Here is a 26,386-nt window from a genome sequence, read left to right as displayed (position 1 = left end):
TGCCTTACTCAAAAGCCACTGAACAGACATGGTTGTTCTGGCATGCAGGTAAGCAGCCAGCCTGGCCTGATGTTAAACTGACAAGGTAACTATGAGATACTGCTGGACATTGCTCACGATGTGAAAGGAGGAGTTGGCTGGTAGCTGAAGCCAGCAAGGGGGTAAACAGCAAAAAGGGGGTAAACCAGAAGGAGAAATATGCTAAAAGAAAGTAAATAATGGATGAAGAATGTCAAAAGATAATGAAAAAGGGGACTGACTTACAGACAGTTGTGCTGGTATCACAGGCTGAAATAACCAAATAAGCATGTAAAATTTGGAAAAAATAAAAGTCAATGGAGATGCAGTAAAGTGTGGGTGAATTCCTTATTTGTGAGGGGGAAAAGGTGGAAAAGAGGAATATAAAGTAAACCAAAAGAATGCAAGGTTTTGGGGTCTCTGTTGGTCAACCCTGTATCTGATTACAACAGGCTAATGTAATCATAAACTGTAATAATAAACCATAGTAATAATTCATAAAAACAAACCTGTTGTTTTTCATATTATCTCTATCTGACTGGCTTCTGAATTAGGGACATCTCTGAGTTCTAGTAAGACAGTGGTGGATGAATTAAACCTTCCTAGAAGAATTTACACCCCCAGATAACCATCAAGCATTTTCCAGTAACAACCTCTTCAGTTTTTCCCAGTCTTTTACATATACTTAATTATTCTTGCATATACACCATGTCCTAATCGGCTTCAACCCTGTTTTTCAGACTCATACTTCAATATGACAAGATCATCCTATGTCTAACATGGTATTTTAAAGCTTAATGTCTGCAAAATTAGTAGGCTTACTTTCGCTAATGCACCATAAAGGCAGAATTCAAGGGAACTGGATCCAGATCAGACCTCATCAGTGCTTCCAGTCAATATATCAGTTTTCAAAGTGAACCATCCATACCTGATATTGGATTATCCAACAAAATCTCTACAACCAAATCTGTGTAATACTTGTTTAAAATATTTTAATGTCGAAAGTTGTCAAAAGCCTTGCTGGAATCAAGCTATGTTGTGGCAACCTCCTGTCACACATCCATACAATATATTGCATGATCACAAGAGAAAATTAGATTGGTTATCACTATTTATTATTGACAAATTATTCAGGGAAGTCATTTGTCATCTTTCTGCTCCACACAGGTATTTTGTTTATTTATTTCAAATTTGTTTATGGAGATTGAAGTCAAATTGACTAGTCTCTAATTGTCCAACTTCTCCTTCTTTACTCAATAAGCAATCATAATGTTTGCCCTTTTCAAATATTTAGATATAAAAAATAAATATCAATCCAACAGTACGTATTTTTGGAAAATTGAATCCCAAATCTAGCAAAGAATCTAGTACTTTCAATTCTCTAGAGTATTATAATAAATTATATCAAGCAAAATCAAAAGTTATGATGCATAGATGCTGTGTGTTTCATCATTGACACAGGTTACATAGACACTTGGAACCCAAGCTTCAGCAGTGCTACTTATTTAATCCTTTCAAATTCATATAACCCTGAATATTTCCTAAAATCTTGTAGTCCTTGACTTGGAGCTGTCGTGACATGTCCTGCTATAACTAGAACTTGCCAAACAATTTCCACAGTCTGGGATTTTAGCTTTGGTGGGCAAAAGGAAGTTAACAGTGTGGAAGTAGCCAGACCATACCAATTAAATTCATGAACCGGTACTGTTTATTTTAACAGTATAAACATACCAATAATAATTACAACTTCTACTACCTTGCCTAATACCTCTAACTTTGGACCACAGATGCAGGGCAAAGTCACAGAATCAGAGAAACATAGACTATTCTGAGTTGGAAGGGATCCCCAAGAATCATCAAAGTCCAAATTACAGCCCTGCACAGGCCAAGAATCACACCATGTTTGTTTGCCATCTTTTGGCAAAGAGACCCATAAATACAGCTGGTTTAGACCCAAGAACCAATATCTTACTTCTTTGCCATATTCTTTATTTAAATGCATACAGAATTCATCACGTCTGCAGATTCCGTTTGCAGTGAAACCAGTCAGAAGCAATATGAATAACAAAAAAAAAAGCCAGGTTTACGAAGTAATTTTTATGTTCTTGATGACCCTGAATCCTAGTTTGTTAATGGCCTGTGATAAACAGAATCTGAATGAAACCTATTCACATCCAACCTTCTCCCTTTATAAAGTTGTACTCTAAAAGCAATGAAGAAAACTCACAGCAGGTAATACAGTAATGAAGCTCTAAGGACCTGTTTAATTCTTCAGGAATGTCCATGCTCAAAAGGAAAGATAAATTTGCAGCTATCATCAATTTTACTTCAAGGCAGTCCTTCAAGTGACCTTCAATCTCTTAAGGTTATCCTTTCTCTAAATTTTAAATCAATTGCATTAATAAGAGCTATTCAGGTCTGTACAAACATTATGTAACTGACACTAATAGGCTCCATTAATCTAGGACAGAACAAGTCCTCTTCTGCTTTCAGTTATCATTGCCAAGTTTTATATGATGCCTTTGTGATATATTTATCTGAGAAATTCCCATTTTGATTGTTTTTAAAGCCAATTTTCACAGGACATATAAAGTCTGAGTTGTTCACATTTGCTCCTTTAATATTTTTATGTTCTCTAATTTTGTTTACTTGAACTGCCCAAATTCATTATACTTTTTTTTTTTCCCTCATTTTTTGGCAGAGAACAACAACAAGTTTGTTGCTGTCAGTTCTACCTTAAACTTTCAGCTTCTGAAATTAAGGTCCTAAATGTATTGTCTCTTCTTTTCATACCTGGAATAGAAAAAGTGGGATAGATTTGCACTCTCTTACTTTAGGCACCTACTTTAGATGGTAGGCTAAGAGACAAGTCAAGCCAGCAAAAGTGGCTCCTATAAAGGATGGTTAAAACACTGATACCGAGTTTCACATTTGAACAGCTCTCTGGAACAGAGTAAGTTTCTGCACTGATTATTTAGGCAGTTTATGGAGACTAGCCTGTTTATTTAGGAAATCAAATTGTGTATCTAATGATATATATCTAGTTGTATGACTCTCCCCAAAATTTTTTAAGAATTGAGGAAGAGTATGTTGTCCTTTTTTCAACTGAACTCATTATGTGTGCCCAAACTGATAAGAAAAAATCTTTGAGTAGTTACTAAAGTACTTGCGGTAAACAGTTACTAAAGTACTCGCAGACATCCAACAAAAGATATCCAAATCAAACACCTTTTCCCTTGGCATTCATAATCACCTATTTTTCATATTGGTTTAATTAATAATTAAAAGACATGGCAAAGAGAGTAATTAAATCACAGAATTACAGAACACTCTGGGTTGGAAGGGAGCTTTAAATGCCTTGGAGGTCAACCCCATTGCAAAAACAGGCACATCTTCAACTAGATTGGATTGCTCAGAGCTCAACTAACCTGACCTTGAATGTTTCCAGGGATGTGGCATCCACCACCCCTCTGGGCAACCTTTGCCAGTGCTTTAACACCCTTAATGTAAAAAAACCCAACTTCTTCTTTATGGCTAATCTAAATCAGTACTCTTTCAGGTTAAAATTATTACCCATTGTCCTATCACAATAGATCCTGCTAAAAGGTTTGTCACAATCATTTTTATAGTCCCCCTTTAAGTACTGAAAGGCTGCAAAAAGGTCACCCTGGAGCATTCCCTTTTCCAGGCTGAACAGCCAAAGCTTCCTCAGTCTCTTCTCATAGCAGAGATGTTCCATCCCTCTGATCCTCTTTGTGGCCTTCCTCTGGACCTGTTAGAGCTGGTCTACATCCTTCTTAATTTGGGAGCTCCAGGGCTAGATGCAGAGCTGGAGGGGTCTCACAAGAGCAGAGCAGAGGGGCAGAATCACCTGCCCTGACCTCCTGGCCTCTATACTTTTGATGCAGCACAGGACAAAGCTGGCTTTCTGTTCCCTAAGTCCTCTCTGCCCTTCAAGTGCCTTATCACAGCTTCTAGGAGGATCTGTTCCATGATCTTCCCAGGAACAGAGATGAGGCTGACAGGTCAGTAGTTCCTGGGGTCCTCTTTTCTATCTGTTTTAAAAATGAGTGCAATATTTCTCTTCTACCACTCACCAGGGGCTTCACCTGAATTCTATGACTTTCCAAATACCATGGAGAGTGGCCTGGCAACTGCATCAGCCAATTCTCTCAGGACTCTGTGATGCATTTAATCAGGTCCCATAGACTTATGTATGTTCAGGTTCCAGAAGTGCTCACAAATCTGATCTTTACTTACAGTGGGAGGGACTTTACTCTCCCATCACCCATCTCGCAGTCCATCCACTAGCAAGGTGTTGGAAGAGACTTCCAGTGAACACTAAATACTCACTTCCTTTATGGAATAGGAATTCATTTTAGTTTTAGGGGTAATTTGATTATGTTCTACACACAGAATTAAAGTCTGTGGTGGGTTTTGAGGTATATTTTTTAAAAGGATTAACGCAAATATAAGAAAACAGTTTCCTGTTTTAAGAAACTGTTAATGCTTGAATACTTTTAGTAACTTCGAGAAAAGTCTATACATGTCCAAGTACATTTTACAAATAAGATGACAAACTAGTGATGTGTGAAAGAGTATATAATATGTCAAGCTAATAAATATTTATTTGATCCTGATATGAAGAATTTTTTGACTCGATCTTTGACTTCTGTAAAAAATTTTAATTTCTGCAGCAAAACACTATAAGACATCTATTTTTCACCTTTATAATCTACAAGCCTAGAATTTTTGAAAAGAGGTGGGACTGGAGTCTCTGTTCTTCAGTAATGATTCAATTCCAGCCTGATGCAATGAAAACAGATGTTAAGTGAAACCCATTAGTTTTGTAATACAAACTTCAAAGTACTTTCCAGAATTAACAAATTAGCCTGGAAAATGCTATTATATTTTACAAAGTAAACAAAAAAACCCTCTTTGCAATGCTGCAAGAAGTAAGAATACTTCCCAGTCCAGTAAATTCATCTGGGTCTTCAGGACATTGGTCTAATTGGAGTAGAAGAAATGTACCATCAGGGTCCTGAGCTCCAAAAGTCACAGAAAAACACACATGGCAAATGCATTCTGCATAGCATGGTACATGCAAAACAGACTGCATCTGGAATACACCCCTTGGCTATGCGTGCACCATATGTGATGTAAACTGGGAGTTAACAGACACACTGCTGCAGTGTTACATGCAAACGTAGACTGTGCTTTCCAAGACCTGGTTGGGAGTTCCATTGTTCCCCTCCCATGTATTTCATGGCTCCATCTAATCCACTTTTTAGGTTTACAGTGGATGATTCTACTTATTACTGTGTATTATTATGCATATTAAGAATCTCCTGTATTGAGTAGGTAATTTCAGAATTTCAAACCATAGAAAACTTTAGAATTTTAAAACTGACTAGATGAGTATATGCAACCTCTACAAATTTTCCAACAATGTAATCACAAGAATTAAAAGAAATGTATAATATAATGGAAATCTTACCTGGTCAGAGGGAGAACAGCATTTATTTGCCATTTTCATCTATAAAAGAGAGATGGAAGAACACACAGAGTTATTAATATGCTGAAGAGTTTCTGTGGTGCAATTAGCATTGATTGACTTAGTTATTGAATACTATATTAATACTTCCAAATTATATTTTTAAGAAATGATACCATTCAGTGCTTAAATACTAGATTTTTACTATTACAGTGAATTAAAAAAAACAAGTATTTGAAAGACAAAAGCCTTTTATCATATTTTTCCTTAAATACCTCATAAAGATTTGCATTTATGAATTTAACTTTGCCAGTCTGAGTGAAAATATTATACTACACTGTAGACATCTCACTGAGGTCCCAGTTAAACAACTGCTTAAGCAGATTCTTAAATGAGTTCTGCAATTAAGTCCTTGTGTAATGATAACAATAGACTATAAGATGTATTTAAAGATGAAAGGAAAATTGCATCGGCTTTCCTTTTAGTTTACCCTCCAAGACAAAGTTTTTCCTCTTTGTTTAGATAATGAAGAGTTTTGTTCATTTTGACTTTTTTCTGGCAGTCATAGTTTGCATAGATGAGTGGGGGACAACACTGACATATATTCTCTTCTTTAAAGTGTAACATTTCTTTAAAGTGCAATATTGTTAAGTGTAGATAAGAATCTAGAAAGAAATAGATTAGAGTGGAAAACCGGACTTCCCTATATGCTAGGTGTAAGCTGAAAACTGTCCTAGAGTACTTCCAAAGGACCTTGTTGTCAAAAAAGCCTGTTTTATTAGAAATGAAAGGTTTGTGATGGAAGACCAAAACTCTACACCTAGGCACAGGGAAATCTACAACTGCCATAGGAAATGAGCAGAAGAAATCCAGGGCTATTTCTTGTATCCTGGGCATACCCGATTTGTAAGATGGAATCTGTGGATGTAACTCAGTAAAAATGGTGATGCCATTGACTGTTGTGGGTTGACTCTGGCCAGTAGCTGAGCACCCACATAGCTCCTCACTCCCTTCCCTCAACAAGCAGGAAGGGTGAGAGAATAGGAAAAGCAAAAGCAAGAAAAATTCTGAGTCAAAATAAAGAGAGTTTAAGTGAAAGAAACAAGGAAAAAACAAATGACATAAATGCAATCACTCTCTGCCTCCCACAAGCAGGCTCCAAGCAACAGCCATCTTGGAAGACACACCCACACCTCCTTTGTCCACTACGTCACTTCTATTGCTGAGCACAGTGGTATGGAATATCTTTTTGCCCACTTTCAGTCAGCTGTCCCAACCATGTCCCTTCCTAATTCTTTGGTCATCCTTTGCTGAGGTGGGTGAGGGGTGTCAGAGTGAGAAAAAGTCAAAGCCTTCATCCTGTGCAAGCACTGTTCAGCACCAACCAATACACTGGTGTGTTATTAATGCTGTTCTAGCCACAGATACAAAACACAGCACCTGCTGCTATGAAGAAAGCTACCGCCATCCCAGCCAGACCCAGTACACCTGTATGGCTTTGTGTTAGGATTTATATACACACACACACTTGCACCTAACAGATAACAATAACAAGTCATTGTCCTGCCCAACGTGAAGTATCTATGATCATAAACAAAATGGCCCTAAGACAAAAAGCAGTGTGGAGGGGTAGGATAACAACAGGAGTCTAGACTGTAGGGACAGAGGGTGAAAGCAATGCTCAGGGCTGTAGGAGCTCTTGTCAGGCCTAACCTATCATGGGCGATCAGGGCTCTTCTACCTCACACAATTACTTTTGCAACCTTTTGGAACTGAATTGTGCAGTCAAACAGTGCAGGTGTGCTGGTGGGTCAGACAGCTGGGAGTGACTGAAGGTCTAAGGTTGAGGTGGCCAAGCTGCTGGGAGCCTGGGGCATCTGCCAGGCCTGGCTGTCACCTTGGACAGTGTGTTGAGAGATCCTGCTAGGCTCTTGGAGTGGCCCTACCAGCTCCCTGCCACCCTAGAGGAGGAGCAGGGTCTACCACAACAGAGGTGGGTCACAGCCTGCAGGTGCTGGCACCTGCAGCTTAGCACAGGCATGGAGCAAAGACGGGGATGGAACTGAAATTCAGCTGCTGAGTGGAGACCGGGGCCCCAGCAAGGCTCCTCACAGGTCATGCACACAGGTGTGCCTTCCTCAGCCCGGTCCCTGACTGCAGGGCTGCACTGTGCCGGAGCTGGCCTGAAGGACAGCTGGGAGAAGAGATGGCTGAGATTCTTGGTGCCCTCAGGGCCCCAGCAGTAACAAATCAGCCAGAACTCAAGAACCTCCCTCTGTAACTTGGTTAAAACAAATTGATGACATGCTCAGCATTGCAGAAGGAAGCAGACCTCACCAGTCTGATTTGGGGGTGGGCTTAATCCTGCTGGAGCAGTTGTGCAGGTCTTAATGAAAAGACACCTGGAATACTTCAATGTCAGTAAAAATGCTGATACACCCTGCCCATATGCAGGTCCAACCTTTCTCCTGTGCTTCAGACACAAAAACATACACAAAGTAACTATATAAAAGCAATGTTACACACAGAGAAAACATAATTTCTTTTCAAGAGTCCAAAACCATGCTCAATAACAAGATTACTACAGCACAAGCCAGTGCAAGTAAATGGGTTCAGATGTGCCTGGAAAAATGTGTGTCAGACTGGCCATGCAGGTTTACTGCACCATGATGGTATTCCGAAGAGCATCCTCATAACCAGCTCAGCTTCTCATTGGTAAGGACGATAGGGAAGAACGCTTTGGACTCTGCAGCTGTTCGCTGCACAGACACCAATTCCCTATTCAAAGCAGGATGGCTGCAGCCCCGATGTATCTGTGGGGAGAGGAAAGATCTGCTTCTATATCATATTACATCCCAATGTCATGGGGCTGAGGAGAGAGAAGTACAAACTCCTCACTTCACCCAGCACCATGTGTGCCCTTCACATGCCTCCACAGCTGGTGCAGACAGACAGGAATACAAATGGCATACATTTACCTTGCTGGCAGCGCATGAGCTCTCAGCACTGCAGCATAGAAATGGGAGCTGGAGACAGCAGGGGAACTAAAACAAAAACCTGGGTCTGCAAAGACTGCAGGCAACTTGGGAAAGGAACCATTAAGCAGATTGTAATTCCTATACTCCGTTCTAAATGGATACATACAGAGCAGGAACAGAAATGATTCCAAACCATTTACCTAAATCTAAATACCACCCAGGCTGGGATTTATCTCACATATAATATACCTATATTCTCTTTTCAGAAAACAGTGAGAGTGAAGGATCTTGACAGGCACCTATTTTTTTCCTAGCTGTATTGGTATCCTATGTGACTGCTTATTGCTTGGCTAAGCTTAGGGGATGTGGTTCCTATCCTTACTGACTTCCCTTTACAACCTCTACAGTTTGAACTGTGATACTTTGAACTGGAAATTTTTGCACTTAAAAGAACAAAAAGCAGCAGTGAAGAAATATTATGCATTCTCACCCTGGGAATAGAACTGTTTGTACAATCATTGAGGCAGTCAAATTTGTATACTGCTTCCTACATACAAGGATTTTGTTTCCATCTACATGTACCCCACATTCTGCGGTGTAAAGAAAGCAAGACCTTCTCAATCTTCTTTCGTTTCTTTTTTTTATGTATGTTCAAAGCTCATATTTCAAAAATCTCTATTACAACAGAAATTTCACATGACTGCAATGTTTACATGAAAAAATAAAAGAGAAGGTTTACAGACTATGACATTTGCAATTAAGAAAGCTGTCATGGGCATAAATGTCATCTGTACTAATAATTTATTTTACTTTAATATAAAATTTTAGGTTTCTACCATGAACTGGATGAATGAACAATGAAACTGCTGGAATGATTTATAAAAATCATAAATAATGTTTAAAGTGGAACAAGTGCATCATAACTTGTTCTCTTACCTGCTTATGACCTACTCATTTATTTATGAATATTTTTTTTTAAAGTAACATCTTTAGAGTACACTAGGAAAAAACACAAAATCTTGAGAAAGTTATAAATATAAGAAACAAATCTCTATAATGTAAATGAACTGACAGAATTACCTTTAGGTGCTTCTACTGATTATGACTAAATTTATGTTCAATGCTATATTTCAAAGAAAATAATTAAGATCCATGAGAAAAGCCACACAGATCTAATAGTTGTCAATCTGAATGGTGAAAAATGGGGAGAGAAATATAAATTATCCCAAAGACCTTTCTCCTAAAAAATTATCACCATCATGGCATTGTCACTTCAGACTGCAAAGAACCCTTCATCTGAAGAAATTAAGAACAGCAGCAGTAAGAAGCACATGTAGATTAACTTGTTTCCTGTGCTTCTTATTTCATCATGGAAAATTCACTGCCAGTTTCTGTTATCCCTCTTCCCTCAGTTTTTTCAACTGCACCTCCATCTGTGAGAAAAGAGGTGTATGAAGAAATAAATGTGAGGTGCTCATTCACCTATATTTATTTCTGCCAAAGGTAAACGTAAAGAGCTTTGAGAACATTTAAAATGGGGATTAATCACAAAGGAAGATGATAGGGTAGTTCCATGCAGGTAGAAAAGTATTTGAAAAAAACAGAAAACCAGAATATGAACAGAGAGACGAATAATCTGGGGCAAGGGTCCTCAGAAATAAAAGTAAATGCATGTTGTTTGTAAATCTGACTGTTACTAGGAGATTTTCTGAGCTCAGCACACAAAGCATGTATCAGCAATGAGGGCTGAAAAGACACCCTTACATTTTTCTCCATGTTGCAGCATTCCCTGGCCTCCTCTGTCGTTTAAGAACTAACTCCAGGCTGGTACCAGAACCATTATTCCTCATCTACCAAGTAGCACTCTGTAAATATGCTATCATACAGGGGTAGCATTCCTATGCAGTGACAACTTCTCACATCTTCACTGTTGAAAGATGACTCCTCCTATACACTTGATCTCCAGAGAGCTTGCCTTTGTATAGAAGTTAGATGTTTCAGTACTTCAAAAGAGTAGTCTGACATTAGCAGAAGTGTCACATTATGGCAGAGCTATTTTTGCACTACCTACATTAGGACTGTCTCCTAGCATCAGCAGGAGATCTGACAAAGAGCTGCTGAACATGACTGTACTAGGGTAAAATAAAAAAAATGAAGTATATCTGGGTAAAGTGATACAGGAAAGATTGCGTGCACTGTACAAAAAATATCCCTATTAGGAGCTCTTTAAGAACTAAAATTCTAAAATAAATTATTCAAAATATTATGCAAATATGTAGGACAAGAATGTATATAAGAGTAGCACAAATAGGCACAGTTTAAGTAAGAATGACTAAAGTGCAAGAAAAGTTGCTAAAGTCATGAAACAAGTACCAGCAAAAGAAAATGTAAAAACATGTGAAAGTAAAACATGAATAATGCTAAGTATTGCTTAAAAACCTAGTAATAGCTCAGGTAAGGATGCTGACATTATTCCAAAAGTTATTAGCAAGAAAATCCATTGTGACCATGTATCTAGTAAGAAATTTCCATACAGACATGATGGCACAGGACAGAATAGGAAATCAATAGTTTAAATATTTGGAGAAGCAACTGAACTTAGAGTCAGCAAGTACTCATGAAAATAACCCATAACCAGATAAGGAATTCTCTGAAACAATTTTTGAATCAGTAGTGATTATCTTCACTCCTGGAGAATGGGGAGACACTCCACAGAAGAGGAGAAGTGCAGGAACAGAAAGAAGCTCTGAAGGAATTACAGATCCATTCCCTAATGTCAGTGTCAGAGGTATGATAAGAAAAGAATAATTTTTTTCAAATGATAGGACTAAGGTAATAAAAAGCATTCCAAATGGACTTTCAAGAAGCCTAATTCAAAGTCCCTGCCCTAAGCACTGTGGACAGTGGTTTGTTTTCTGGCTGCCCAGAGGCAGTGAGCTCTCCAGCCTTCTGCTGTACTCCAGCCTCACAATCCTTGTTTTAAAACCAGTTTGCAACAAAAGGGATTCTCACTGACTACTGCATCTCCCCTTCTGATGATCAATAATTACAATAATTCTCTGGACACACCTTTCCAGTTGTTCCACAGGCTGCACACCTGACAAAAACTGTAAAGCTACTGTCCAAGCAAAGAAGTTTACATGCTTCTCATATGAGCTGCATAGAGTTTACTTTGTAACTCACTATGGACATGAAACATGGATATTCATCACGACTGTTGTTTCTCAGACCCCTCCTTGGAGCAGCCAGTTATATGAACACCAGATGGACTACTTTGTTGGCAGAATTCACTGTTAATAGAGAGTGGAGAAGACTAATGAAAGCACTTAGTTTATAATTAAATATTGCTGCTGACAGGTCGCAGCACAGTGAAGAGACTATGTCAGGACACATAGTTACTGCACACAGTCCTTCAGAAAAAAACAGACTAGCACCATATGACTAATAAAAGCTGCCTGCATTTATTTTTATTCTTATTCACTTATATCCTTGGAGTGGTTTTCATTCAGTGAATTTCTCTATAAAGAAAAAAAAGGCTTAGTAACTATGAACTGGAATTGCTCTAGAAATATTACCATACACTTTCTTAGAATTATCAAATAATAATACTCTGTACATGATGTGAGTCACTAAATACAGAGTATTTATAAAGAATAAGTCATAGGCAAAAACCTTTCATTTTGTCAAAGAGATTGGTTAAGCAATTCAATATTTTAAAAGAATTAATGGAATAAATGAACTATTATGATCAAACGTGATTCATGTAACTTTTGAAGACTAGAAAAATAAATTAAATTTTAATTCTGTTTTAACCAAAGATTTATGTTGAAATTTAATACAAATTCTACATAATATAATCTCGAGACCTAAGAAACAGTTTATTTAGAGTACAAAGCATAAATTAAAGTCAGGCTACTAAATTAAAATTTATGAAAGAAGTTACAGACTCAACACATCTAGAGAAAAAAAGATTAAAACCTGCACAGGCAATTCTTTCAGGGACAGCTGTGCTATTGTATTTTCATCAGTGAATTTTACCATTTCTTAAAGACAAATATATTTTCAAAATTGTACATTATTGGATTCCCTATTTAACTTTTTGGTTAATTCTGTAATTATAAATTATTATATTTAAATTTATTATTTATTTATCAACTATTATATTTTTAGCTGCTCTTTGTTGGAATAATAAATGTGCTATCCAAATAGTAATTTTTTGTTTCTCCAGGGATTAGTTAATACTTCTTCTTGCAAAGGCAATTGTTACTTATTAATTTACAGGAATAACTTAAAATAGCATAGGCATCTTTATACTATGGAATAATGACGTGAGATGGAATAATGTGACCTTAAATAAATCAACTCTTAGACAACTTAGAGATGTAACATTGTCTCCCAGAAAGCCTCTGTAAATCATACTTCACTAGCTACAGAATTTTCACATGCTTATTTCAAAATCAACAAATGCTAATTTCAAGCACAGTTTAATTACAAAAATGTAGAAATGAAATATTTTGTCACATCTAAATCTCTGTGAAATGACCAGTATGGATAAATATTTCATCCTAAAAGTCTTTAAAATGATAAATGTAATGTGATTCTCTACTGCTCTCTCTTCTACGCTAACACTGCGTGCCTTGAAAACTTGATATTTTTGATTAGGCAACCTCTCCCTGCTTTTTCCTTTCTCCTTTTCCTCCCCATACACAAGCATTTTATATATTGTATCTTAAATGTGAATTGTTTTTTACCCTTTGAAAACTAGAAATACTTTTACAATAGCATAAACAAGAAAATATGCAGAAAGTAACATACATTTTGAAGTGTCAAATCACTGATGTTAGTTGACATTGCTCTCAGCCAGTCAGCACTCTCCTGGGCTGTATAAAACTGAAGTATCCCAGTACTAACTCCATCGAGTGCCAGCACTTCAAATGCATTAGATCTGCAGTAAGAAGAAATATATCCGTAAAGGAAGATACGTCAGTTTTCTGAAACTGCCCAATATTTATCAGTGTTCAAATGATTTTTATGCCTTTTTACAAGTTTTTGAGCGTTTAATTTACTAATCAATAGAAAGGCAACAAAACCAAGGATTATAGGGCAGTACCAAGGGCAACAGATACAGTAAGTACTTTATCTGTACCAGTATACACATGTGCTGATGATCATTTACTTCCCCTGGGTATACATATTATGTTCATAATTATTGAACTTAAGGTAGTGTATTCAGGAAATGTGCACCAGGTCTTTTAGAAAAAACACAGGTTTTTTTAAAACCAGAATGCTGATTTTCTTTATTGCATTTTGGCTTAATTTACTAGGAATGTACGAAGATTCAAAGCACTGTCTTCCCTAGCTTTCATTTCTTGGATTCCTATACTTTTCTATGTTTCCTTCAAATCAATATTTATTTTAAGCTCTTTTATGACATAGCAATTTGAAAAATGTTCTTAGAAGCTTCTTTAAAAAGTTTTCCTTAAATAGTTTTCTCAAAACAGCATTGGCACAGGCTTGTGCGCAACTGCATTTTATTAACTTTTAATGAAACTTTTACGTGTTTATAGCAACTTTATTCTGCAAATGCCAATGCTTTCCTTTCCTATCTGCAGTAAGTTAGGCACTGTGTATGTACCTCTGAAATCCCCTGCATCTGGATGCTGGTGGGATATGTTTTTTTAACTCTTAATATTTTCCAATAAGAACAACAAAAGCTCATTAAGTAGTGGCATGGAAGTACACTGGTCTAAATTTAAAAAAAGTGACACACAATAGTTCCAGTAACTAAACTTCAAAAAGCTACTCAGATTATTTAAATACCTATGATTGCCAGGAGAATTAGATTTTAGTTATATACTATTGTGAAAGACAATTATAATTATCTTAATGATTGTGCATATGGGGTTTTTTGTACATAACATGGAGAATATAACCGCTACCTTCTACATCTGTAAATTAGATATTTATACTTATATACTATATTGCTTCATTTCTGGTACTAACCTAGAAGAAAGCCAACTACTGAATCAAGAATACTGCTCTATGAAGTTGCTGAGTCTTCCTGGGGTTCTCTGATCTAAGGTGAAGTCCTCTACTGCTTAATTTATGATATATGACAACATTCAAAACGGCACATAGAGGTTAATGGGCAGTTATTCATTCCTGATTTAATGAAAAAGTTATTAACCTAACCTTTGTCATTTGTAGGGAGTTTGATGGTGAACATGAATACTGAACACTGTATATTTGCCAGAAAAGGTAATATAAACTACCCATCCTACACAATATAAATAAGACAAATTATCTGAATAGATAAATATGAGATGCTTTGCTTTTAAAGGAGTTGTAAAGCATTACACTTGCTATTTGCAAAAATTAACATGCTTGGCCTAAATACTTAAATATGTATCAGATGATTGCCTGTTTTTCTTTCATGATTGAATAATCATGGTAACTACTAAAACCTGATGGCAATGGCACAATTCTGTGTCAGTTTCATTTCAGTAAATCTCTTTCACCTCTTCAGAAAGAAAGGATTAAAAAAAAATTATTTTATTGTCTTCAAGTAAACTGAGTCTAATAATCACCTTCCAAGCATATTGTTCTTTTTACCTAAGGTTCTGACAAAGATCCCAACAGTGCTGCAATGAAATGACTTATGGTATGATATTTTCAACATCCTAGTGAGCCAGTGAGAATCTGTCAGCCCTTATGCATTGATACACAGTGGAGCCTGGAAACAGACTTAATTTAATGCTGCAAAGAGAAGCCATTCACAATGCCCAGCTTAGATATCCAGCTCAAATATCAAAGCTAAGATGCTAGAATCCTTACACAGCAAGAGGACAGTCCAGAGCATTTAAGAGACCCAAGCAATGCTCTCCATGGAACCACAGGGTGCCTAGATACTATCTCAGCTTCAGCAGACACACAAAGACGTGAATGCCTTATCCCAATGGCATGACTTTACACAAATGGCTGATGAAAGATCACAGAATGGAACTGCTCAGTTAACAACTGATGCAACCAAAACAGGCAATCAAAATTAAAAAATAATTTTATTATAAAAATTACCCAATATTTTTATCATTTGAAACATGGTGCTGGTGATAGTGTGGATTACACTTAAAATTCTTATTGTTTTTTATCTTATTAAAATACGTTGATCAATTACAAAACAGCTAATAAGAATCAGTGTTCATCTAGAGATCTAACACTTTATTAACAGGATATTTGCACAGAATCAAATAGGGTGTGGGGGATTCTGCAAGTCCTCTAGTCCAGGCTCCTCACTAACTTTCTTAAAATACAAATCTTTTCTACCGGAAGAATAAAACTGGCCACAGAGGGAGCTACCTCAGATGTGGCCTCAGGAATACAAATAGATGTGAATAGATGAGAATAGATGAGAATAACCATTTCCCTTGACGTGTTAAGTATGTTATTGCTGATGCAGCCCCTTGTATGGGACTTCATCAGTGAACATGTGCGCAGCTGACGCCTGCTCAGTGGGGTGTCTGCCAAGATTACCAAGCCCTTCCTGCAGAGCTGCTCCCTTGCTCCAGCAGACTAACACCAGGACATCTTTTCCCAGGAGCTGGTCCAACGCTTCTGATGTGCCAGTGATGTGCCATATTACCTGGCACATGAGACTGAGACCTTTGGGGCACTGCTGTCCCCACTGTGCTGACTTGGGCAGGAAGGCGGTTTTACCAGAAAGTAGTTCAGTGTAAATGACACAGGATAAGAAACAGCCTGGGCTTTTCAAAGTTTAAAGATGCCAGTCATGAAATCTATGGTAGTAACACAGTGGTTTTGCCCTGAATCTTAATCAGCTTTACTATGATTATTTCTTGCTTTCAGTTATAATAGTTTCTCTCTGAAGATCCCATAATATATTGATATTGTTCTATGTACTATGCTGTGTTCTGAAAAGCATAGTGTACAAGGACTGCATGTAAAAACAAATATCCAAACTAAAAATAAAAGCTTAACAAAATAAATGCTGAGGGTTTTGTTTTGAGTGAAACAATCAAAGCAAGCACCAGGATGGCATTGGAATTCACGACAAAATAAATACTACATTCTCTCTGCCATTTCCTCAAAACACAGAAAAGAAAAAAGAGACACAACAAAGCACCTATTCCTGTTAGCTGACAAGGAGGGGCTTTCCATTTAACACCAAGTACTAAGTTTGAAAGGTCTCAAGATGCTATAAAGTTGCTGTAGACTTTTTATTTTGTTTGTTGGTTTGGATTTTTTTGTTTTGTTGTTTTGTTTTTTTTTCCTGAGGCCCCAAGACCATTTTAAAACACAGAGAGGGAAGCTCCTACCTCTTTTATTACTGCATTTATGCTACTGACTACTGCAACTAGAACCAGAAATGAATATTTGCCTTTCCTAGATATTAGAAATTTGTGTTGCACTGCCCTCACATTTCTTATTTTCAGTTTTGTATCCCTATTTATAACTTTGTTTCCTTCAATCATTTCTGCTAAGGAGCATGAGGCACCATTTTCCATACTCAGTGTCTCTGTCTCACTTTCATGGTGAACAATGATTAGACCTGCATTCCTAGTCTCTTCTGGAGTTTGTTTACAACATTAATTCCTTTTAATAAAAAAAACACTATCTTTGTGAGAATGGCAGTCAGAATAACAGATGAGCATTGTAGACTTTAAGTTCTCTTCTTGACATTGACACTTTTAAACAAACACTATTAATTAATATTCGTAAGGAAATTTTTCCATTCAGGCAGTTTGCTACAATAGAGCTGTTAAATCCAAAGACTTTTCTAAGATAAAAAGTATTTTCAGTGCCGGCTGAAATGGGAAAAGCCAAATTTTTACTTTACTAGAGTCTATGAATTTCAGCAGAACATTTTTTTTTTTATTTTTTTAGTATCTGTGGCATGTGAAACCATCTCTCTTAGACTTATATAGCTATTTTATCATATAGATATTTCTATAAAAATCTAGATCTATGTTTGATAGCACATCTTTTATCTTAAGTTTACTACCATGCTGATACAGACAGACTGATTTGATCAGCTTTGCATCCTCCCAGGTTCTGAACCAGTATTGCTTCCTGTTTGTATGACTTTTTGATGTTTGAGTTAGTTTGTATTGTTTTTGTTACAACATTTTCTTGTGACTTGTTTATAGTACTATATGGCCCTCTTGCTAGAATTTCTACATAAACTGAAATTTTATGGACTATGGGTAGATCTGAGTGGAAATTCTCCAAAAATAATCATCTGAATTACTTAATCTCTTTGAAATGTCATGGTGAAAGTAATGGGATTTTGTATTGTAAATGTCATAGAACCTTGTATCTTACAGAATGTTTAAATGTCCACATATAACTGGACTATTAACAGAAACGATGTAGCTCAGAAGATATCAAAGCATTAAACATAAACTTGGATTTCATTTTATGTTTGTGTTTTTTGGAGAAACATTTTGCTTTCAGTATTGTAACTGGTTTATTTTCATTACACTTACAGCAACCAAATAAGATAACTGAGGTAACACGGACGTTTATGCTTCTACAGATATTTTCTAACAGATATGTCAGAAAACTGTGAGGAAGTGCTCAATCAGGTTTTGTAACTTGTGGATACAAAAATGCTGCTAGCAAGGATTTTCTTGCTATTTTCTAAGCCCGTGAGATACTTTCTCTCTCACAGAAGAGGTGGCAGAGTTATGTAAACAACCAAACCCCTGCAGCCTTGAAAAGCCTTGTTTATAGTACAGTAGAAAAATATTTTGTCAATGGATGTTTTAGGATTTTAGCCAATCACCCCAAGGGGTGGCTGATCCTTTGTCCAATTAGACTATGAAGAAAAAAGTCTATGAAAGAGTTTGTAAAATAATTTAAAAAATCAATCTTGCTGCACAATTCCTGCCTGCTGGATCTTCTCTCCTCCTCCCTACGGCTGTGGGACATGGTAAAATACCCTAGGGTTGCAGTAATAGTGACTCAGCAAGATTATGCTTAATTCCTAGATCTTTTTCAAAACAGTTTATTTAATTTCTTAGTTTTCAATTGATTTATCTAATTAAAGGCATTTTGTTAACTTGCTGAAATGTTAAATGGAAAATACAATTCTTCAGAAAGTATCTGTTGAGAAACCAGTGAAAGCATTAAAAAAATTTAAAAATACATGATACTCTGTAGTAATTGCAATGGTCAGAATGCCAAGAAATAGAAAATAACACCTAAATCTAATTAAGTTGTTTTGTAATTGGGATCATAGATGCATGGGCTCATAGCTACTGGGCCTGAACTACTCCCATTCCACTCACCACTTCAATCTTGCATATTCTAAATAAGCATTTTTTCTTCAGTCTCTAAACTCATAATGTTCAAGATGTTATAGCTCTTGTATCTTCACTCCAAGCTCCAGTCCATACACTGTATAAAAATTATTATACAGTACTACCAGTATCTCCTGTAAGGACTAAAAATAGTTATGTGCATTTTTACAAATAACAATTCTGTAACAAAGATGAAAGACTACAGCAAATGAACTATGTTCTCCACCTTCTAAAAGACTACCTATCTTTAATTTTCTATCAAAAAAAAAAAAAAAAACCCAAACCCAACCCAAACCATAATATGAACCACAAATTCCTTAGGGTGAGAAAAACATACTGATCTCATTATTTCTCTGTTTAACTTACATCTCATTTATTGACCAATTCTGTCCTCAACAGTCAAAAAAGGTGTCCGTTGCCAACTAGCAATTAAGAATATTCACAGTATTCACACATTCTCACTACATTTATACTACCTTACTTCTTACAGAGAAAAATTACCTTGATGGATTGACGAGAAGGGTAGAATAACAGAAGCAGTAGTGCTATATTATAAAGGCAATCAAATAAAAAAGTTATGAAATTTCTAAGTAATCAAAAAGGCCAATTAGCATGTTGCATATATAAATATATTCAGATAGACTCCAATCATATCAACAATGTGAAATACACTCATTCAAGGTGATTTCAGTAGTTAATACAATGTTTACTCTTTCATTGAGAGGAGGAATGACATCTACTATGTTTCTTATCTTTCCTTTAAAATATTCTGAGGAAATTTTTTTGCTTTTGTTTTGTGGTATTAATAAACATATTTCACACTCCCATTGTGCAGTATTTTCAGTCATTCCTTCATAAGGAAGAAAAATATCTATCTCATTCTCTCTTGTTTCTGTTAATACATATGGTGTTAATAGAATTTAAAATATATGAAAAAAATATTCTTATGTCATTAAGTCACAGTCTAAAGACTTCCTGGGAAAAATACAATAAAAAGTCATGATGATTTCAAATGAAAAGGCAAAGTCAACTCCTTTCTCTTCAAATGAAAAAAGAATAAGAATCAAACAGATACATGTGATTTTGGCCATCTCATGACACAAGAGTATGCTGAAAGTATGCCTTTTTTTTGGCAAAGTTACCAGAAAACTCAGCTGAAGTATGGAAGAATTTAAATTACACAGTTTAAGCACAAAGGAAATAATACAGCCTAATCTGATTAGACTAGACTAGATTTGATCTAAGGCACACAAGACGTATACTACAGTCTAACAGACAACTCTAGGTATGTAAGGTATTTCTAATTAAAAAACTAATATTGAGCAAGATGCTGACATGTTATACGTTGCAATATTTTGTCTTTTTTTATAAGAAAGGCAAAAAAAATAGGGCCTTCAGTAAAATACCTGACTCTGCCCAACCTTAGGACAGACAAGTTTTTCCTTTATCTAAGGTTGTATGAATGTTACTTACACTACCAGAAAAAGAATGCTAAAAATATGAAACAATCTTGAACATCAGGGAGAACTAAAGTGAATGAGGTCAGAGGAACTATCCACACTGGCAGATAACAGTTTACCATATCAGAACAGCAAGAGTAGTTGGACTTACAGGTACTATACACAGGCTAAACAATACTATATATTTTTAAAAATCAGAGTATGCTAACAAAAGTATGGGAAGTTCTGCTGTAGCCAACTGCAAGAATTCCACAGCTGAAAAAGACGTTTTTATATCAGGAAAAAGAAGGATTGATGAAAGGAGAGTGTGCTTTTCCTCTGAGTGGATAGACAATCTTTAATAACCCTTCAAAAGCCATAATGTTTCGCATAGTTAAAAAGTTATGTCAAAAGCCTATGGAGTATAGGTAATTTTTTGAGACAAAGAATTGTACAGATCTCTTTGAATTTAATTCAAGTAGGAAGAAGGGAAAAAGATGTTTCATACAGCTCGTCTATCTGAGGAGAAGGCACACAGCTGTGTATGTGAAATTACAGATGATAGTTCCAATAATTCAACAACACTGACTTAAAAAGTAATCTGGCTATTCTGATGCCAGAGCACCTTTGCAAGACCAACTGCAGTAATTGAGTGGATTAAACATAATGAAGCATTGCAAAAAACCACAGTTATGAAAAAGAACATGAGGGAGACAAAAAGTTACAAGTATGACAGACTCGTGGACTCATGCAGTATGGGAAAAACAGGCATGCTGTCAACCCATGTATGCGAATAGACTCCAAGTAAATATTCAGGGTATGGCAAAATTAGGAAATTGGTCAGAAAGATCTGTGATCCATTCAGGGGAATGAATTTGGACTCACTCTAATGGCTTTAGACTGATGGCTGCAATGTAAAAGGGAACAAAGATGTGAAGATACGGTTGAAAGTGTGATTTTTATCTAGAGAAGTTGGATTTACAGATACTGTACATAGTACAGTTTTATTTCAAGCAAAGCAGATAATTTGATTTTAGAGAGCAATTACTGAAGACAAGTGTTGGATGTTATGCATGTATGAACATGGGGAAATGTAAAAAAGGATATAAGTGGGATAAGAGTAAAAATATGTACATGCATTTCAGAGTACATGGTAAGAGCAGTCTGGTGTCCCTCAGGCAAAAACAAACACCTTTAGTAAGAATATGGGAAACATCTCATCCACAGTTAACCTCAAGGCAGTATTCCTTTCATGTTCATATAGCTGTTTTTGTTGGTTCACCAAAACAAGCAAGGGGCACTTACTTTAGAAGTAAAGTATCATGGGATGGCAGAATGCTGTATGGAATTATATCATCTTCCTTCCAAGTGTATACAACAGTGATAAAGAAACCCACTAGTAATTAAGGAGTGATATATATACTAAATATATATGGGAGCGAGATACATCACAAGAGAATATGTCTCTCCAAGACTAAAACTGAAACCACTAAGTTCCTCAAATCTTACAAGGAAAATATATGTGTGATGGGTTGATCTTGGGCCAGCAGCCAAGCATCCACACTGCCATTTGCTGCCCCAGCCCTCTCCAGAGGCACAGCAGAGAGAATAAGAAGAGCAAAAAACCTCACAAACAGAAATAAAAGTAGTTTAATAAGCAAATGGAAGAGGGAAAAAACCCAACTAACTAAATTACAACAAAACAAATGATGCAAAGGCAAACACTCACTATCTCTCACAAGCAAAATGATGTCCTGTCAGTCTCTGAGAGATGACTAGCTCCCCCCAAGCCCTCTCTGCTTGGTTTTTATTGCTGAGCAAAGATGTTACACAGCATGGAATATCTCTTTGGTCAGTCTGAATCACTGGCCCTGCTTGTGCCTCCTCTCAAATTCTTGCCTACCCCTGGGCCTATTCACTGTGTAGGAGCAGAATAAGAAAAAGAGAATAAGAAAAAGAAACAGAATAAAAAAACAGAATAAAAAACAGAATAAGAAAAAGCCTTGAGGGTATGTGAGCCCTGCTCAGCAACAACCAAAATACTGGTGTGCTATTAACATTGCTTTAGTCACAAGCCAAAAACAGCACCACATGGAGTACTATAAAAAAAATTAGTTCCATCTTAGCCAGACCCAGTGAAGGGTCTGAAGATGTTTTACTTCACAGAATTCTCAAAATACACAAGCTACTGTTGTGGGAACTGGAATCCCTTGGGATTTCCCCATCTAATGTGTAAAGTGCACAGCACAGGAGAGAAAGTGCTTCAAACTATCAGAGTGACAACTGAAATCAGAGTTTTTAAATGTTCTGTCCTCTTCCATTTATCCCTTGGATTCTAGAACACTGATGATAAGTTGACACCTAAACGTGAACACTGAGACTTGTTTACTTAATTCACAGAACTTCTAAGTCTTGAATGGTTGGAGGTCTGTGATAGATTGGACAAGGCTGGACAGCATAAACTTGTCAGTTGAAGTAGGGAGAAAGAAAGCAGTGAAGGAAGTGATGAGACACTATGTAAAAGAGGAGTTCAAACAAAGTCTGTGGAAGAACTTTTCTTGACAATTTATTATTATTCACCTGTGATGCAAAAGTCCAGGAAGGCTGCTGCCAACTGCCTTAGAAGATGAATTGCTATAAGTTAAAGCAGCATATCTATCCTACTAGAAAAATAATGCTTTTCAGGTCATTTTTAGGAAACAGGTAAAAAATCTGGTACAGATCAAGAAAGGTATTCGCATGAATTACTGGTGCCTCCTGCTAGCAGGTGACCTGTGCCTTGATGCTTCACTAGAGATTCCAATTATCTCATTAATATGTACTAAAGGCAAATAAACATAGGGCAACTGATAAAGACCATGGAAAATAACGCCAGTGAATGAACTCCTGTTCTGATATATATGGAGAACTGTGGACTGCTTGGCCTACAATTACTGATAGATTTGAGTCAGCTGTACCACAGAATGGTTTGCAGAAAAAGCTTTTGTATGCTGGGATGTGTTAAACTTTTCTCAAGCATATTATTTATTGAATGTTTATTAAACTTCACTTTTGCTTTCATCTTTCCTGAAGCCCAGTAAAATAGCCTCTGACATCCTATTCCACAGTTACTTCATGAATCAATAGTTATGTCTCTGAGATGCAAAAACATTATATGATCAAAAATACAATATTTTGTACCATGTACTTTGCCAAAATCTCATCAGTATGAGTTTCTGTATGACAGTGATACAAATATATCTATATGACATGATAGCACAGGCATGATGATTGTGCACTGTGTTATCATTTATAATAAAAAAGGAGAGTTAATTGACAATATTAGAATTGGGGAATATAGGACTATCCTATTAGTGATACAGAAGGAAATGTAGTAGCTTCAAAATTAATTCAAGTAACGCCAGGATCAACCTTTGTACTAGCTGCTGATGCTAACTGAATTTCCAAGACACAACAGATTATAGAAACATATTTGTAAGAGCTTTATCTTAACTTTGGTAATCACCATGCCTGCCCTTAATCTTAGGAAAAGATGAACTGCATAGTTTTTAATAAGAATTTCATATCTCCACCCAATTCTTATAAAGCCAACAATCCACAGCAAAACACTATGTACAGCTAACTAACCCAGTGCCTCCCCTCTTAGATCACAAACCTTAATTTATCTGTTCCAGTTTTGTACCTCGAGATTCGAGCCATCGACAGAGGAACTGATAAAGTGTCTAGCCAGCGCTTCTCATATTTTGGTTCATTAGCTATGGGTGAAGAAGGTGATGATGGAGCCTGTGCAGAATAAATGAAAAACATTAGGAGATTTTATAAAACAGTATAGTGCAAAATCCATGAATATGCATCTATGGCTCTATTCATCTCAGAAGTGAATAATCATCACAATAAAAGTATTCAAGAAACTCAGGATTTGTTAGAGAAATGAAAACTCATATGCTACCTACCTTGAAATTTTTGGTATTACTTTATATGCAATTTCAGTATTACTTTAACATTAAATGTATCTAAATTTTTCTAAATATTGATAACTGATATTAGAAAGGAAACAGTTTTTAGTCATAAATGCCACAAATTTTTTCTAAGTGCAATATAATATACAGTTGTAGTTTAAATTGATTTGTTCTGTACAAATCTTCTACATGCTTCAATCATCAGAGAAAAGGACATAAATAATATCCTAATTAAATACCACTCTAGAAAATTTATTTGTGCATTGTGACTTTTATCTATTATATCATTCAACAGTGTATTTAAAATTCTGATTCTGGTGTTATCATACTACAGATGGATGAATTCTGAAATCTTATCTTTGAAGTCTTTCTTCAAATGCCTCTACTAGAAGGGCAAGATTGTTGAAACTATGTAAGCAGTAAAGGATGTCTAGTGAAAATATAAATATTTTACAATCTACTGATTTCACATAACAAAAGAAAATACCCTTAAATCAAATGTATGTAAATGCAAATTAAGTTAGAGGAATTAGACTGGATATATAGCTATTGGTAACAGGGTCTGCTCAAACCTAACCTAGAGCTTATATACAGACTGTTCAGCCTGCCATTTTGTGTAGCATCTCATATACTGCAACTAAATAGTGCACAACAGCACCAAGAATGAAATATGATTAAAAGAAAATACTTACGAAATTTTAAAATTTGGCACAGGACCACTACCACTAAAATATTCAGAAAACTGCAGAGACACATACTTCTTAGTTGATATACACTTGCAGAATATGTAGTTTTTTAGCCTGTGTAGTAATATCCAGAGATTACATAATTGCATCAATGACTGAAAGTACAGAAGTGTGCCCAAAAATGATGGTAACTGGACTTGTTTGCAAATGATTTCAAAATAGTGTTTATAGGCAAAAATCAATTAGATTATGGAAACGGACTAGAAAATGTTGGAAATCATTGTGAGCTTAAAAATGCTTATTAAACATTGAATAGAACAACCTAGGAGTTTCTTAGAAAATGCAAGAAAATGATATATTGAAATATTTTTATTGGCATTTATAGCTCTGAATTTCCATGACAGTTGAGCATTTCACTCTTTTGTAAAGATAGAAATAAAAATTACACAAAGGCAGCCGAGAAAGATTCACAGACATATATATTTAGGTCAAAGTTAGGTGATTGTGCTGTCTCTGAACAAAAATTTTTTGTCCCACATTGTGCAGAGAATTTTCCAGTAGAGAACAGAGTTGATAGCTGGTTATTTTTATATGACCTGTAAATATGCACTGAGTAGCATTTACAAAAGCAAAGAAACCACAGAATGACCCAACTTCAAGTCTGTTATGCCCCAGTGTTCAAAAACCATAAAATTTACTCAAAATAAAAAGCATTCTGGGAATTGTCTATTTGTTTTTCTTGCTCATAAGAAGTTAGGATTGTTTTTTCCTCCTAAAGCTCCTTCTTGCCGTCAGCAAGGGCTGATGTTTCTATTTACTTTAAATAAATCAAAATGGCGAGTTTCACATTCTGACTGTATGACTGAGACAGTGACTGAAGTACACTTTCCTAGTAAATGAAAAATTTGTAATGAAACTTCTGGAGTTGGTAACACTATGGAAACTTTCAGACAGCAATCTTTTTGGGAACAGGGATTTGCTATCCCTAGAACCATACAGCTTTTATTTGATTGAGATCACCTGGTGTTTTTGCAGTACGAATATTTCATAATCAAGTCCACAGAGTAATTTTTTTTTAAAAAATTAGACACAAAAGGCTAAGGTGTCTTCAAAATCTAGAATAAATTTATTAGTATCACAGTGAAGAATCTGACACATAGTAGAGAATTCTGCACAAACTAAAATAATTGACAGAACCCCATGCAATCTGAAGTTGGAAAGGATCAACATAATCTAACATTGTCTGTCTGGAAACTGAAATGCCTAGGAATAAAACAGAAGGTAGCTTATTGCAGTCAAACATAGATACTTGATTATGATCACTGAAAATAACTAAAATCAGTAAAACAAAGAATGAGAAAATTAAGGAACATAAGAATTCATGCAACATCATCTATTGTTCCAACCCTCTAAACTCTAAAGATGCAGAAAACATCTAGACAATTTAAACACAAAAATCTCTTTTACTTGTGAACTATTAGTTGTACTTCTTT

At 36.0% G+C, this 26,386-nt stretch overlaps 1 protein-coding gene across 1 annotated transcript in view; it reads right to left on the bottom strand.

The window, feature by feature from the left end:
• SNTG2 (syntrophin gamma 2) overlaps positions 1-26,386 on the bottom strand; it is a 190,396-nt gene that overhangs the window by 43,754 nt on the left and 120,256 nt on the right. Inside the window, exons 11-13 of the mRNA XM_039568610.1 lie at positions 23,904-24,031; positions 13,306-13,435; positions 5,516-5,554 (exon numbers count right to left, since the gene is read on the bottom strand). Of these exons, the coding sequence (XP_039424544.1) occupies positions 5,516-5,554; positions 13,306-13,435; positions 23,904-24,031 (297 nt within the window). The remainder of the gene's footprint in view (positions 1-5,515; positions 5,555-13,305; positions 13,436-23,903; positions 24,032-26,386) is intronic.

This window comes from Corvus cornix, chromosome 3, assembly GCF_000738735.6.
Source record: "Corvus cornix cornix isolate S_Up_H32 chromosome 3, ASM73873v5, whole genome shotgun sequence".
NCBI lineage: Eukaryota > Metazoa > Chordata > Aves > Passeriformes > Corvidae > Corvus > Corvus cornix.
Note: the sequence above shows the minus strand (reverse complement) of the source record. Positions and strands in the feature narration are given on the sequence as shown.